This window comes from Episyrphus balteatus, chromosome 1 (assembly GCF_945859705.1).
Source record: "Episyrphus balteatus chromosome 1, idEpiBalt1.1, whole genome shotgun sequence".
Classification (NCBI taxonomy): domain Eukaryota; kingdom Metazoa; phylum Arthropoda; class Insecta; order Diptera; family Syrphidae; genus Episyrphus; species Episyrphus balteatus.
Window position 1 is genome coordinate 152,988,211 of NC_079134.1, and position 17,697 is coordinate 153,005,907.

At 29.8% G+C, this 17,697-nt stretch overlaps 1 protein-coding gene across 2 annotated transcripts in view; it reads right to left on the minus strand.

Annotated features, from left to right (window-relative positions):
- LOC129917422 (diuretic hormone receptor) overlaps positions 1–17,697 on the minus strand; it is a 119,164-nt gene that overhangs the window by 2,987 nt on the left and 98,480 nt on the right. The window contains exon 11 of one of the 2 annotated variants that reach the window (XM_055997689.1): positions 14,656–14,727. The exons of the other annotated variant lie outside the window; for it this stretch is intronic. Coding sequence (XP_055853664.1) covers positions 14,656–14,727 — 72 coding nt within the window. The remainder of the gene's footprint in view (positions 1–14,655; positions 14,728–17,697) is intronic. 2 annotated transcript variants of the gene reach the window in all.

Here is a 17,697-nt window from a genome sequence, read left to right on the forward strand (position 1 = left end):
TTAAAATAATACAGAAATTAAAGAATTCCTTTCAATAACTTTGTCGTGTGCTGAATTCAAAACTGTTTACAGATTTTTTCTGGGGGAGGGGGCTTGAGCCCCCCCTCAATACGCCACTGCTGTACACATAAAATATTACAGACAAAAGTTGAACTCGAAAATTGTTGCTGGTATTCCATCAAGCTTGAGGAAATGTTTTTTATTTGTATTAAAAAGTGTTTGAGTAAAATTTGTTTTCAAAAGCTACAATTACTGACAAAAGAGAAATTTCAAAAAAGTTTTTTTTTTTTAATGTCCCCACTGGCCTGAACAAATTTAAAGTTACTAGGTGCAGCTATAAAATTAGCATTTAATTAGCTAAAAATTTTGGACATCAAAACAATTTTAATTTTCTTATTTTAGTCCGCTAACTTCAGTCATTTTTTTTGCGGAATTTTGAAAAACAAAAAAAAACAACTCTTGCGGCTTTAAAAACGAACTATATGGAATTGAACAAAAACTACACATTTGGATCTCAGCCCAACCTTTTCATTTTAATTATTTTAGATTTTGTCAACTAACTTTAGACTTATATTGGCGGAATAATGGTTTGCGCAATAAATTAGCATTTAATTAGCTACAATTAATGAGATTAACTTTTTTTTTGACAGGTGGCCATAGCACTGAGGAATAGGTAGTTGACTGCAGAGCCGGCACCGTAGGTTCTAGTCCAAGGGTTGGCACAGAAGTTTTACTTGGCCAGCTTAACTCAATCCACCTGTGCGTAGGGATGCAACATCGTTAAAAAAAACATCGATGTTTGAAAACATCGATGTTTTATTTACAACATCGATGTTAAAAAAACATCGGTTCTATCTTCGATACATCGATGTTTTTCCGATGTTTTTGTTGTTGGACATAAATACGATCTACTGTATCTAAAGAACAAAATTTGTATGTCTTATCTGTTTAAAACCCAAAAACCTAACTTGAATTCAGTTTTAAGACCACAAAAAAAGAAAAATTTATCAACAAAATGAAACATATTTTCTTAATACGATTTTCGTTTTTATTTATAGTATATAAATACTATCAATTCTAAGCAAACGGAGCTCATTATTTCTTACATTGGATTTACATTGTTTATTTATTTGGTAGAAAGTAATTCAGAAATTGAGTTCAGGAAAAGAAGTTTGGACAGTCTAGTGCCCAGAAGCCTGTTTCTATCCTGGGTGATGGTTGCCCCAGCCTCCGAAAACAAACGTTCTGTTGGAACAGACGTAACTTCGATAGGAAGATATACCATTTGAACCAGTGCAAGTTTTGGAAAAAGAGTTTTCATATCTTGCCAAAACAAAATTGCGTCACTTTTAATTGGTGCACAGGAGATGAGAGGTACATTTCTACTTCTGTTTCACTCATAGTTGTATTGATTGTCGTTGAAGACGATTTATTTTGTATGTTTTATGAGTTATTTTTGATATTTCCATATATCAAAATCCTAATCATCTGCATCTCTCTCAGACAAAACTTTGAAGCTTTGAACACTAGACAAAAAAGATTGAGTTTGAGAGTTTAAGTTCTGTTATTATGCAAAAAAAGAAAAACGAGTAACAAAATGAACGATGTCGATGTTTTGCAAATTTAGCGTCGATGTATCGGCGATGTATCGGCTTGAGAAACATCGATGTATACATCGATGTTTTTCGCAAAAACATCGATGTTTTGAAAACATCGATGTATCGTTTGCATCCCTACCTGTGCGAAAACATGAGACAATTTTCAACTATATCTCTTCCTCTGTGCCACGTAGTTCTATGTTATAATGTTCTTCCGTTGTTCTTTCTATTCATTGCTATTCTGTGCCGTATTAATGTCTTGTGTTGTAGCAGCCAATGGACTAAGTTTCTAGCGCTGAAGTGTTTCTAGTCCGCTAGATTTATCTTCGGATCAGTGCCGGTTTAAGCACTACCGGCGCCCCTGGGCAAAATTGCAAGTGGCGCCTCTCAAAAAAAATTTCATTAAAAAAATTTTTTTAAATCACGAAAAAAAGCAATAGCAGATTATGTCTTACCTCTGTAATGCATTTATTAACAATGTGCAGTTTATTAGAGTACATAAGGTTAACTTAAAAAAAATTAAATATTTATGTCATTTAGGCTCAATTGACAATTTTACCTTTATCTCTGACTTTTTTGTTTAAACACATTTAAAGAGTAGGTACAGTTGGTTTTATTTGAACAATATTTTTTCAAAAACTTTTTCAACTAAGTACATTAATGTCGTTTTCGATTGGAATCACTCAATGATTCACTCATTTTGAAATCCAATACAAAAATTCGAATCGCTTCCACCCAATTCAGAAATTTAATATCTGTATTGGTGAAAAATAAAATAATTTTTTGTTTTTTTCACTAGGAGAACAAAAAAGTTGCAGCAGGCTTCTGAATGATTCCGGACGCCAATCGAAAACGACATAATTTATAAGTATTAGGTTTGCTCCTTGTGAGCTCTAGGGCACTCTGGGTCTCTCCGAATTCGTTGTCAAGCGTTTTTTGTAGCTCCTTTTTCAACCAGAGTTATTTCCTTCTCGATGTTCGCTGAAGAAACTAAAGCTCTGAGGTGTTCGATGAAAAATGAAAACCCGAAAAACTCTGATTTTTTTGACAGTTAATTGACATGACTCAGAGTGCCCTGGAGGGGGGGACAACGAACAGACCTATTTTTTTATTCTCACACACAAACGTAGTTTTTATGAGAAATGCAGAAGCTGTCAATTTTTGGCTGGGTTTTGGGTTTTTGGTTTTCGGGATTTTGGTTTTTCTGGATTTTGGGGTTTCGGGTTTTTGGGTTTTCAGGATTTAGGGTTTTCTGGAAATTACCAGCTATGATTTAGTGATTTATTTATAGGGGCGCCTTTGCAAAAATTAATTGGTTGGAGGAATATTAGGATTGCTTTAGTCTTTCAAAAGAAATTGGGGCGCCTTGTTCTTCAAAGATGAACGAAGATTTTGGACACCATTGTCCTTCCGGAAGCCAAACAAACTAACCCAAAATTGGGGGGCACCTTCATTCTTCAAAAAGTTTAGGACAAACAATACGAGCGCCGTTGAAAATATAAAATAGAAAAAAAATTGGGGCGCCTTGTGAAAGTAAAAACAAATAAAACATCAATTCTTGCGCCCCTGGGCGACGGCCCAGGCTGCCCCCCCCCTAAAACCGACCCTGCTTCGGATTAGATTAGATGTTGGTAAATGTAAATATTTTATTTTGATTCCCCCTCAAAGTGTCCTCTCAAAGTCTTAAGTCAGGAACCGGACGTGCTTAAGTCTGACTATAATTTAAAAATTTTTATTTTTGGACAGTTTTTCATGATGAAAATTCATGTTCAAATAAATTGAAATTCACCTTAAATTTAACAGATTTTTTTAACCAGGGATTCCACTTATTTTAAGCGGAAATCCAACTGTTTTAAGCGCACATCATCTTATTTTAAAATGCAAACTGTAGTAACATCCACTGATTAGTTAGAGTTTATTTTTTACACTGTCTTGGAAACAATTAAAACTAATAAATCTTCAAATTGCAGACGTTCAATCTTATTTGATTAAGAATACGTACCTATTTCCCAAGTCATATTCTTTTGTTAAAATTTAGTTTAGTTTAGTTTTATTTCGATTAAATGCTTACACATTAAGACTTAAATTATCTTATAGCAAGTGAAGCTTAAAAATTTGATTGAGTTGAGCTACAGAACATAATATACGTTTATGACAATATAACAGTATACAAATATAATAAATTAAAAATTACAAAAAATAAAAGCAAAATTGAAAAAATATTAAACAATTATAATTTATAACAATAATAATAATAATTTTCAAAAATGTATAAGTTTTTAAGTTTTTTAACATACATCTCCATTTATGTTTTTTTTTTTTTTTTTATTAATATAAGAAAGAAGAAGAAAAAAAATATATTAATTAGAGTAGTGAGCCTTAAGTTCGATCCTGAATCTCTCAGTCCCGCCGCACCTCCGTATTTGCCCTGGTAGAGAATTCCATAGGCGAATAGAGCTAACTAGGAATTGTCGCTCAGATGTTAAGCATGTAAATCGTGGATAAATGAGTTGATGAGATCTGCTAGAGGATCCAAAGCGTAGCTTATCAAACAAATAACTAGGTTGACGAGTTTCAATCACATTCGAAAGTAAAACCAATGCCCTATAGGCAAGGAGGTGATCAAATGGCATATTTAAAAATAACTTCGAATAGTTTGAAACACGATCAAATCGTCTCAGATTAAACACATAACGCACGGTATTATTGAACGCAACATTAAGTTTTCTCTTGCTAGATGCATCGCAATTTCTAAAAACTTCACAACCGTAAGAAAGAATGGGAAGTATGAGCGTTTTTGCCAGCAACATACGTATTTTTTGTGGAGTGTAATTATGAGACATCCAAAGTTTCCTTAAAACACCATAAACTTTGCCAATTGTAGAATTAATGTGGTCATTCCATGTAAGGGTTCTATTAAACACTATTCCTAAATTTTTTGCTTTTTCAACATAGTTTATTTTTGAACCTTTAAGATTAATGTCAGGAAAGTAGGAAAGATCCAACACCTTTTTGCTAATAACCAAGCATTTTGTTTTTAAAGGGTTCAAAAACAATCCATTTTCTTCAGACCAGGTCGAAATACTATCCAAATCGTTATTTATTGCATGCGCACCATCTTCAATCATACCTAAAGGACAACTTTTATAAAGTTGGACATCGTCAGCATACATGTGGACAGAAGATAACACTTTAGAAGGAAGTTCATTCACATACATCGAGAATAAAATTGGCCCCAGAATTGAACCCTGGGGGACTCCCCTAGTGGTGCAAAGAAAATCAGATGTACTGTTCTTCACTGAAACCGCTTGCTTTCGATGATATAGATAAGATGACATAAGAGTTACAGCTGAATTCGAGAAACTAAACAGAGATGATAGTTTGTTACACATCTTAGTATGGTCAACAGTGTCAAATGCTTTTGAGAAGTCGAGAAGAACCAAAAATGTTACCTTATCTTCATCCATCGACTCTCTTATGTCATCTACTACACTGATTGTAGTAGTTATACAACTGTGGAGTTTACGAAACCCAGATTGCATTGGAGTCAACAAACAGTTTGAACGCAGATGTGAATTTATTTGCCTCTGTAATATTCGCTCAAAAACCTTTGAAAGAAAGGGCAGAATTGAAACCGGTCTGTAATCATTGCTATTATGTTTCTTAAAAGGTAGTATCTTAGCGATTTTCCATTGGGACGGGTAGCAGCTAGATGTTATTATATTATTGAAAACATGAACTAAAAATGGAAGAATAACTGGTAAAATTATTTTTACAAATTTAGGATGAACTTCATCAAAGCCTACTGCATTTGATTTAATAGATATCAAAGAAGAAACAATTTCAACATCATCTACACATTCAAACTCAAATCTTGGAACAGCGGAGTTAACTAGAGGCAAGTCTGTCGTATCTACACTTACAGTAGGTAAAGTAGAATTAGTAAATTTTTGATTGAGTGCATTTAAGTCCAGGTTTTCATCGGGGATAGAATTTTGTTTTCCAATTCCTATATCATTTAAGTTTTTCCAGAGCTGGCGACCTTGAAGCGATGGACTTAACTTGTTGCTATAAAATATTTTTTTAGATGTTTTTATTTTTTGTACAACATTATTACGTAAAGATCGAAACAACTGTAAGTGACTGTTTAACCGATACCGCTTCCAAAGTTTATAGGCTTTATTACGTTGCTCCATAAGAAGTCGAATTTCGGTTGTAAACCATGGGTGAAGTCCATATTTTATAATTTTAGTTTTAATTGGTACATGTGCATTAAAAAGAGAGCGTATATTCGTGTTGAGGAAGTTTACTTGATCATTAGTCGATGACATGTATAACACACGGTCCCATTCGACATTTCGAGTATCTATTTCCAATTGACTGTAATCAATTGCATTGAAATTTCTAAATTGGAAACTTGGAACTGAATAGTTAACCGAGAAATTGTATGTCAGAAAAAGAAGATCATGTTTAGAAAATCCGGGAGCTGTTAATTGATTATAAAAAAGTACGTCATTGCAGTTACTAACAAAAAAGACATCTAATAGAGATTTTCAATGCGAAAATAAGAAAGAATTCGAAAAGTTTCTCACTCCTACAAAAAAATAAAATGCACGACTGGGTCGAACGAACTCTCAAGTAGCACAAAAGTCTAAAATACACCAAAATATTTGGTGTATTTTTTGCACTTTCGTGATATACATTTTAAATATAAAAAATACACCATTTTCTCGTATATAATAAACTCCGGTGGTTAAAAAAATATACCGATTTTGGTGTATAAATGGCACTAGTGGTATATTAAATGATCTGGTTTTTGGTGAATATTATCCCTTTGAAATTGAAAAATACACTATAAATCTACGGATAAAATACACCATTTAAATTATTCTGATTTAAAATTTGAACCAAAGTTTATTTTTTAACTCAAACAGTTTGATGAATTCTAATTCACACCATTTCATATGAAATAAATGAAAATGAATTTTTATTCACTTTCATAATATTGCCATAAGAAACTAATGGTTAAATACGAATTTGTTTGCCTAATTTAAAAACGAAACACATTCTGTCTACTAATTTTAGATACTACCCCCTCTAAAAATCGAGCGCCTCAAAAATGTCAGTGAATTAATGATTTTTTTTGTTCGATTTTAAAAATCAGTTTTTCAAAAATTATAATTTTTTTGTTGTTTTTACATTTTTTTAGAAGAGTTCTTTTAAAATATAATATACCACATCGAAAAAACTAAATTGCGGGATAATTAGGTCGATAAATATACTATTATAAAAAAATAATTAATTGCTGTCAACTTTTTTTAAATGGCGGCCACTGAAAAATATGGCGTCTCCCACTTATGCATTCTGGTGAATTTTATGTCCACAGGGTGTGCTTCGTACACCAAAGAGAGTGTACAAAATATACCGTTTTGGTTGATTTCAGAATCGAATAATTTTATACAATATTAATGGTATATTATAAAAACAACTGAATATCGGTGTACTTTTTGCACGGAATCTTAAAAAAATATTGAAATTTTTTACAGAAAAGACAGTAGTATAATTTTTATACCACTAATTTTGAGAAATACACCATTTTTTTTCAATTTCCTCAATTTTACACCAAAATTAATGAATTTACACCAATTTATACACCAGTGTGCTACTTGAGCTGGCTCTTAGAGTTAAGGTTGCTTAAATTTTTAACACTTTTTATATAGAAATTTGGAAAAACAAAATAAAATTCGTTTAAAAAAAAAATAAAATAAAATCTGAAATCAAATTGCCCTCCAAAACAAGTATGCAGTTTTGATTGATATATTCAGATGCATTTTTAGAAAAAAAATTTCAAAATCGTTAGAGCCGTTTTTTAAAAAAACTAATTTTTTATAAATAATTTTTTGGAAAAAAAGTTTTAAAATAAAATTGGTATGCCATTTTGTAGAAATCAGTAATCAACATCTAAAAACAAAATTTCAAAAAAATTCAATGTCCCGTTTTCGAAAATTTGATTTTTCAAAAAAAAAAATTTTCAAAATTTTTTGAAAAATCCAAAGATTATTTTTTTGAAAATTTTATTTTTGGTTTATATTTAAATCATATAAATGCTTCTTTACAAAAAGTTTCGTAGAAATCGATTAAGCATTTTCGGAGATAATCGGATTTGAAAAAAAACGGTTCTATGGCAGGTACCGTTAATAATGATTTTCAAAAAAAAATTTTCACAAAAAATAGAACTTAGCTTAAAACTAACATTTGAATTTTTTAAACAAAATCGTTATAGCCGTTTTCGAGATATTTCAATTTTACTAAAATCGGTATATGACAAGTACCTACCGTTATTTTTTTTCCAAAAAAATTAATTCCAAAAATTCCTCTGGAGAGTCGCCCAATAACGCTACATACCAAGTTTGACATTAATCGGTCCATCCGTTTAGGGTGTAGCTCCTTATACAGACAGACAGACGGATTTCCGGGACCCACTTTTTTGGCATTGTCTACCATCGTAATGTCATGGAAAAATGTTATCTCAACTTTTTTTTTTGTACGAATGCATAACATGATACATATATAGTACCTATATCGCAAGTAATAGTCAAGTCTAAGAATGCCATTTAAGTGATTGCATTCAAAAACAAGTTCCTCGCATTTTCATTTCCTTAAAATTTAAAACATTTTAATGCCGCGAAGATATGTGCACTGACTTTTATAGTCACACTTTCCATGCAGAGTTTCTACATGCACATGTTGGCTCGCATGTGATTTGAATATTACGTACAGTGTTAATGACAATCTGTTGGTAAATATTTTGAAAACTCGTGTAACACTTACATAAAGATATAAATTTGTTAACCTTAAATTAAAGAGCAAGGTTATTTGTATAAAATATATTCTTGAGTTAAAAATGCTACATTTTCTTTCATTTTTAAATTGTTTCCTTTTTCTTAAATATATCAAGGAACTGTTTATCATTTTATTATTATTTATTCACCTTAAAGCACAAGAAGACATGTAACTCAATTACAGAATATGTCTTGAAATTGACAAAGAAATTTACGGCTCAATTACTTATGGTACACACACACATCAACCCTCTACCATTTCAATCTCATGATTCAACACTTTTATCCAAACAACCCTGATATCTATTTATTATTTATCCTGCCATATTGTGTGACAGCATAGAAATATATGAATCTGCATCACACCAATACCAACAATATGTCATTGTTTATTATTTATTCAGAAATATCATCAAATTCTCTAAAATAAGACACAACAATATGTAAATAATTCCTTTCTCAAATAATAATCTGAAAGCATTGGAAAGGATTTATATTTTATGCTTTAATAACAATAACAACAACAACAAAAACTATTTATGAAGGATGAAGTTTTCCAAAGAAACTTGTGCGGTTTTGTGTTTTTGTTTTTGAAGATTAAGAAGTTGACGAAGGAATCTCTTTCAATTCGAGGATCAAAAGACCAAGGATACTGTCAAAATAGGCAGAAAGAAGCAATTTTGCAGAGGTATTATAACTTTTTTGTTTGTGTTATACTCATTCAACAAAAAAGTATGTGTGTTATACTACTTATGCCAATGAAATAAAGTTTGTATTTATTGTCCAAAATGGTCACTTTTGTCAATAGGACTAGTTTATTATTTGTTTGGGATAGTATTATGTCTATAAGTTGTGGATTTTTGTGTAAGTATTTATTTTAATCTTGAGGCAGATTAAGTGTTTACCTTCAGAGGATATACATAATATAAATATTCTTTGACAAAGAAGGAAAATTGTTTTTCCGCCTGTCTTAAGCAATTTATCGAGTGATTGATTCAGGTGTTACATCAAAAAAAAAAGATTTTTGTTTTGATACATGAACATGAACATGAACACGGTTTGCTAGTACACTGAAAATAATAAATTTCGTAAAATTACGAAAATCGTTTCATACACTACATTTTCGTTGGCCCAACGAAACTTTCGTTGGCTCAACGAAAATATATAATTTTTCGTAATATGAAAACCTTCATCAACTAATGAAAACGTGTCATACACTTTTTCTCAATTTTTAGTGCCAAAAAATCCAATTTAATGAAAAGATGCATCACTTAACGAAAAATTTCATACTCATTTTAATGAATAAAAATAAGAATTTTTTCCTTAATTTATCAAAATTTTAATTAAGTAACGAAAAAATTCATTAACTTATGAAATTCAACATTAACTAACGAAAATTTGCATCATTTTATGAAAATAAATAATTGGCATATGAAAATTCTTTATAGGCTAATGAAATTTTACATCAATTAACAAAAATAAAAAATGCGAGAAAATGCATACAGAGCACACTTTATTTTCGTTTGTTGTGTGCATTTCTGATAGTCGAAGTCAAAAGTGGGGAGACTTATCACGCGTAATAAATAAAAAAAATATTGTGTTCTAAAAAAGTTGAAAGTAATAAATAAATTCATTAAAAAACAAAAGAAATTATTAAAGTGTTAAAAATCAATAAAAAGGCCAAGAAGTAAGAAAAATAAGTGGTGATTATAATTGCAAACACCCAGGAACCTGATCCTAGCCAAGAGGAATTAAACCATGAGATATTGGAAAGAAAGTAACAATTGATTATTGCTTCCTACATTTTATAAAAAATATTTTTGTTTTTTAAGTATTCTAACTTTTTATTTTGTTTTCTATTTCTTTTTCTTTCAGATTCCAAAGATGTCATCATAAGCTACCTTATGGATGGGTACTTAATTAAAATTAAATGACAATAACCATTCCTGATTGGCATAGGAGAGGACAACAAATACATGAAGGAATATATTTAATTAAATTGTTTATTCCATGTATTAAATATCCCCTCCCATTATTAAAAATAAAAAGTTCAAGTTCAAAATAGCAAATGTTTTTGTTTTTAATGGTAAAAAATGTTCGATCCGCTCCACTTTTTTTGAATTTCAGGTTTTAATTCCAAATTTTAGGGAAGAAAAATGAACGAAAAAGTTCGTAGACTTACGTAAAAATTCGTAGGATTACGAAAATAAAGTAAGTATAATCTACTAAAAGAATAATTAATACAACGAAAAGTTTCGTTAGCTAACGAATATTTTTTCGTAATTTAATTAAAATATTCATAAAATTTACGAAAAAATTCGTTAGCTTACGAAAGTTTACGTTAATTGATGAAAAAATTTCATGAAGTAATGTAAAAATTCATTAATTCTCGTTCGAAAGTTTTTATGAAAAATTTCATTAAAATACGACAGTTTTCGTTAGTTGATGAATTTCTTCGTTAACGTATGAAAGCCATTTCGTTGAGCCAATTAAATTTTTCATCGGCTGAAAATTAATTAAATTTTCGTTGGCTCAACGAATTTTTTCGTTGTATTTACGTAAGGATTTGGTTCAGTGTACATGCTTTAAGTTTTCTAAGAATGTACATCAATAAACAATATGATGAAATATAAATTTGAAGAGGTGTCAATATGCTTTTTCATCAAAATATCCACATCAATTGTTACCCAAAAACAAAAAAAAAAAAACAAAAAAAAAAAAAAAAAACAGAATACGGGGTTGGTCCGTTTTTTTGGAATTCCACATCGGAATTTGATATTTTAAATGCTTGGCGTGAAATGTCAAGGCTCAGTTTGTTCTTTTTTTCGACAAATGCTCATGTTTGGATTTTGAGCTCAATATTTATTTAGATTAACGTGGAATGTCAATGAAGAAACAATATCTAAGTTGGCTTATTTTTAATAGAATACTGAACACTGAAAATAGCTAAAAAGACCAAACTTAGACAAAACTTGCATAAACCTGAAAATTAGTTTAGAAATTTTTTTCATCATTATGAATGAATTGCCAAAAGTCCCGAAAAATTACATGGGCACAAAGTTGTTCAAGCTCAAATGTCGAAAAGTCGAAAATACCGCTCTTAAACGATAGAAGCTATCCAAAAAGCTGTCTGTAGGAAGTTTGTAAGTCTAGTGATTCTCTACAAAATATGTAGGTTTTTGAAAAATATTTCAATTTTAAAATGTTGAAAAATGTTAAAAAAAAAACAGTTCCTAGCCCATTGCTCTCAAACCTTTAGTTCAATAGAAAATAAAAAGTAAAAACTCACTTTTTCGGACTTCGCACTTTAGCTAAATATATCAAGGGGCACGGTAGTGCCCAGCCAAGTTCTCTAGCAACTTTGGCACTACACCCTTATTTACATGAAACAACTCAGGCCATTTTCGACCCCCTTCTAACATCCACACCAAAGATGCTAGATATTTCAAACTCGCTACATTTGTTGAGCTGGTCAAAACCAAACTCCTCACAATTTCAGCTCCTTACGATGAATAGTTTCTGAGATATAGAGCTTCAAAAATCGCAAAAACCGTAAAGTCAGTTACTGACAGATCATCAAAATTTGAGATTTTCAATTCAGGGGGCGTGGCATCCGCCCATTTCCGCTGAATTTTCATCAAATATTATAGAGCACCTCTGATTATCGTAGAATTTTGAAATTTGGTAGAATGGTAGAGATGGTAGTAGTTTATACAAAGGAAAAAATTTAAAATTTGAGAATTTTAGCCAGGGGCACAGTGGTGCCATTCTTCGTTTTTGGCGTCAAAATTCATTTGCACGGCCATTTCTGGACGAAAACTCATGAAATTTGGTACACTGAATGATAATAGTATGGAGAATACAAAAAGGCTGCCAACTTTTTTTTATTCAAAATGGCGGCTCCAAAATGGCGGGAAGAATGAGCTTTAAAATAGAATTTTCATTTTCAAAACAGTATATAAGCTAGAAATTGGGCTTAATTCATGTCAAAAAGGTGTTAGATTTAATATTTAGGATTCATAGATTCATATTCTTTACAAAAAAATCAAAAAATTTAAAAACAAAGTCCAAGAAATGCCAATTTAGTAAAACACACTTTAAGACCTCTAAATACGTTATTTCATGTATTTTTTTTTTCATTTTTCACAATTTTTAAATCTCTTCTATTTATGTTTTATAAGAAAATTGAAAATATTGGGGTTATATGGTTGCCAACTATATTTTTAATAAATAAAGAAAACATGATATAATGAAAAGTTACAATGTTCAATAAAACTGAGAATTTATTTTTTCCGTAAACCAAAATATACTTTTAATAGATTTTAATGTTTTAAATTCAAATCCGAAGTCGAAAAAAATCTATGACGTCACGTTTTTGAGATACAAGCAGATAAAAATTAATTTTTATCTACGAAACGTGACGTCATAGATTTTTTTCGACTTCGGATTTGAATTTAAATTTTCAATTCAATTTTCTTATAAAACATAAATAGAAGAGATTTAAAAATTGTGAAAAATGAAAAAAAAAAATACATGAAATAACGTATTTAGAGGTCTTAAAGTGTGTTTTACTAAATTGGCATTTCTTGGACTTTGTTTTCAAATTTTTTGATTTTTTTGTAAAGAATATGAATCTATGAATCTTAAATATTAAATCTAACACCTTTTTGACATGAATTAAGCCCATTTTCTAGCTTATATACTGTTTTGAAAATGAAAATTCTATTTTAAAGCTCATTCTTCCCGCCATTTTGGAGCCGCCATTTTGAATAAAAAAAAGTTGGCAGCCTTTTTGTATTCTCCATACTATTATCATTCAGTGTACCAAATTTCATGAGTTTTCGTCCAGAAATGGCAGTGCAAATGAATTTTGACGCCAAAAACGAAGAATGGCACCACTGTGAGGGGGCGAGGCAACCGCCCATTTTCACTGAATTTCCATTAAATATAGAGATTTTCAATTCTACAGCCATACCTTGCAAAAAGTAGAAAATTCACAACAAAAACATTAGGTATACTGTTAAAAAAAGAGCCAAGTTCTCCTACGTTGAAATTATGCTGGCACAAAAAGTACTGAGATGTAAAAGTGTACCAAGTTCTAATGTTTGGGTTCAAATTCGTATCAATAAAATTTTGATTGTTTACTTGGCAATTTTTGAAATGACTTTAAAAATCGGTAACTAAAAGAAAAATTGTCAAGAAAACAATCAAAATTTTATTGATACGAATTTGAACCCAAACTTTAGAACTTGGTACACTTTTACATCTCAGTAATTTTTGTGCCAGCATAATTTCAACGTAGTAGAACTTGGCTCTTTTTTTTATCAGTAATGTTTTTGTTGTGGTTTAATCCTGTTTGTATGCTTAAATTTCTATTCCACTAATCGTTAGTTATATTTTTGTAAAAGCCATCGTTTAGAAAGTATCTAGTTATTAGGTATCTAGGTATTATTTGGCAAATTTGTCTAAATGTTTCTTTCCAAGAAAATATTCTTCCAAGGTATCATAATTTTTTCTTGAAGCAATAAAGTAATTGTACTTAAATCTATTGTTATTGCTAATAATAATTTGTCTCAAAACATATTTTTACGATATCACTACCAAACTTATCCATCATAAAACTGGGTGTCATCTGATATAAAAATAACAAATATTACCCATCTTCTCATGAAGCAATAACAACAAAACTGAGCTTTTATCATCAGATTGTTTTGCTAAAGTTCCCGATGCCAATACTTTTCATGCTCAATTTTGCTGGCCATCATGTCATGGTGGTTTAATTTTAACTACAATTTTACTTTCTTATTCTAACCTCTCCTTTTTATTTAAACCTTATGGTTGCTATAAAATTGTTAGCATTATCGAATCTAATAAACTGCACAAGCACATAGGAAATAAAAACAAAAAAATATTTAATAATGATTTTGTTTTCTTTATTAAGGTTTCTATATTGCAATGAAACCTAAAATCATAAAAAAATTATATGCCTTAAAAGTAGAAATAAATGGATTAATAAAAAAGAATTATATCAAATAAAAATGACACATCAAGAGTTTTATTTATTTTTTTTTTTTTTTTGATTAAAACATCATCATTTCAAGTAAAGATGCAATTTAAAATAAATAAATTTCAATACTCATAAATGAGTTTTGAATCTTGTCTAATACAACATTTATATATGAAAAAAAAAAAAAAAACACATCGAAGAAACTTACCTAATACTAATGCTTTCAGTTCTAGTTCTTGGGGAGTAGTCCTTCGATTGACTAATACTTTTCGTTGTAAATCTGTAAGAGATTTTGGTTTTTTTATATATTTTTTTTTTTCATTAAATAAAGTGTCTTTTTGTCACTTTTTTGGCACAACAACAACACAATAAAGAAAAAATAAATTTAAATTCAACAACAAAAAGTATATAGTGCAATTTTTTTTTATTTATTTTTATTTTTTTTTTAATTTATTCAAATTGAAGCAAATAATGCAAAGGATAAACAAAATTGTGTGCGCGAACTTAAATTGGAATAGATTTACTGAGTGGTAATAAAGTTTTATTATATTATTTAAGATTATTTCATCATAGAAATAGCTAGAGCTATAATACTACTACTTTATCGCACTTGGCAATGATTCTATCCGCGTGTTAAGCCTTATTTTTTATGCCTCCTATGATGGGAGGGTTAAAGCAATTTATATTGATGAAGGTTAAGTTATTATAAAGGGTATGTTTATGCTTTTTTAGAAGCCAAATTTATCGCGGCACATGATTCGCATTTCAGTAATATTAAGAGACATTTTAAGGTATGAAAGAATCTACCCAAAATATATTCAAAAAATAATATTTTTTATGATTTTGGGATATGTATATTTAAAAAATTTAAGTCATAGTTAAAACTAACATTTATTAAAAATTTATGATTTATATAGTAAAAACAACTAAAGAACTTGAAAAAATTTATGCATAATTCATAAATTGTATTGAGTATTTTCAATGACTCAAGAAAACTTTGTAACTTGATGCAACATACTAACAAATATCCAGAAGTCTTGAGCTCATTATTAGAATGTAAGAAATTTGTAGATATGTAATAACACCGGCACACAAAAAAAAAAAAGTGTCATGAACCAGAAACCAGACCTATCTTTCTATATATTTTTGGGCACGCTGAATCCGAATTTGAAGTCCGTTTGGCCCCATTACCCTCCAGTTTTGAGCTGTGAGTGCATTTTGTTTGAATTTGTATGACTTTTTTGGAGTTTTTTGCATTTTTCTCAAAACTGAAAGGTTACCGGGCAAAACGGACTTGAAAATCGGATTCAGCGGTCCCAAAAACATATAGAAAGATAGGTCTACTTCCTGGTACATGAAACTTTTTTTTTTGTGTGCCGGGTATGACAGCGACATGTCGCGACAGTGCTAGCACACAAAAAAAAAGTTGTATGAACCAGAAACCAGACCTATCTTTCTATATGTTTTTGGGACCGCTGAATCCGAATTTAAAGTCCGTTTTGCCCGGTCACCCTCCAGTTTTGAGAAAAGTGTAAAAAAGACCCCAAAAACTACCTTTTTTTGAGTTTTTTGCATATTACTCAAAACTGGAGGGTGACAGGGCCAAACGGACTTGAAATTCGGATTCAGCGGTCCCAAAAACATATAGAAAGATAGGTCTGGTTTCTGGTTCATGACACTTTTTTTTTTGTGTGCCGGTGTAATTAGATCGAAATTTCTCATTCTAATTTTACAAAAACGAAAAACGTTATGCTGTAAACACTAAAATAGTTACAATTCTAACGATATTTACCAGTTGTTTAATTTTGTGCAAAATTTATGATTAATGTAATATAAGTGATTTGGTATTAAAAAATTGTTTAAATTGAACCAGTCATTTCGGATATAGTCAGAAATTTGAAAAAAGGTTCTACGGGAGTTAGGATTCATAACGAAATTTGAAAAAAATATTCTTAAAAGCTAGAGATGTAGATTTTTTAGAGATGGAAAATTTCCAAACAACAAATTTTATGATTTTTTTTCGAAATTGTCTAATGAATTTTATGTGTACCTACATGTGCATTAATAGTTTCTTCAGAACAGCGCATTTTTTTTTTTAATTTTTTGAATTATTTAATAACATGGCTCCAACACGTTTAAATAAAATCCTAATATCCTTAGATCTTATTTAAACGTATTTGAGCCATGTTATTAAATAATTAAAAAAAAAAAAAAAATGCGCTGTTCTAAAGAAATTATTAATGCTCATGCAAAATGGCATACTTTGTTTAAATGTCAAAACCATTTTTGTAATTTAAAAAATGAGAATATAAATAATTTTCCTTATAAGATCGGGAATAAAATCAAATTAAAATTATTCATTTTTTAATGTTTATATAAATTTTAATGATTTAAGCAATTTAATAAAGAGCAACAACGAGTGGGTCATTCGTAAATATAGAAATAAATTTATGTGTATACACAGAGAAAAATATGACCCGCTAAAAACTAACAGATTGCCATATTGTTTTACCGTCCATACATTTCATAAGGAAATCTTATTAAAATCAACGATTAATAAGGTTTTTTTTAAGGAGATTTCTTATTATTTTTATAGAGAAAATCTTATTAAAATTTGACTGAAAAGTTGATTTTTTTTTTTGCAACTTAGCACTAGAACAAAAATCGCGATCATGCAGGTTGGTTCAGGTGGTAAGGTGGGCGACTAATGATTTAAAGTTTCCAGTTCGATTCCCAGCCTGGTCATCGTTTTTTTTTATTTTTTTGCAGATTTTAAAACAATAAGGAAAACCCGATTGTTTTAATAAGGTTTCCCTCTTGGATGAAAACCATATAATAGAGAAATCTTATTGTTTTTGTTCTATTTTATGTGGTCTATTTTTCTCTGTGTAGTATGTATATCACCCTTTGAGGGCCGTTTTTCAAAATAAATTATTATTCGGAATGACTTTGCCTTGAAGATGAACATTTTAAAATTAACGTGGAAAAAACGTTAATTTTTGGTGGTTTCGTATCTTAAAGTAACATAAATTTTATTTTTTAAATATACATAAACGGTAACACTTTTCTATAAAAAAAATTTAAAATTCAGCGAATTTATTGTTCAAAAATTGAAACATTTTTTTTTAAACATTTAATGTAGTTTTAAGATAGTAAAGTATGTACATTAGATAAAAGCAAAAATGTATTTTTTAAATTAAACTTTGGTAGTGAATATACACAATGAATGTACACAATAAAACGCTTAGCA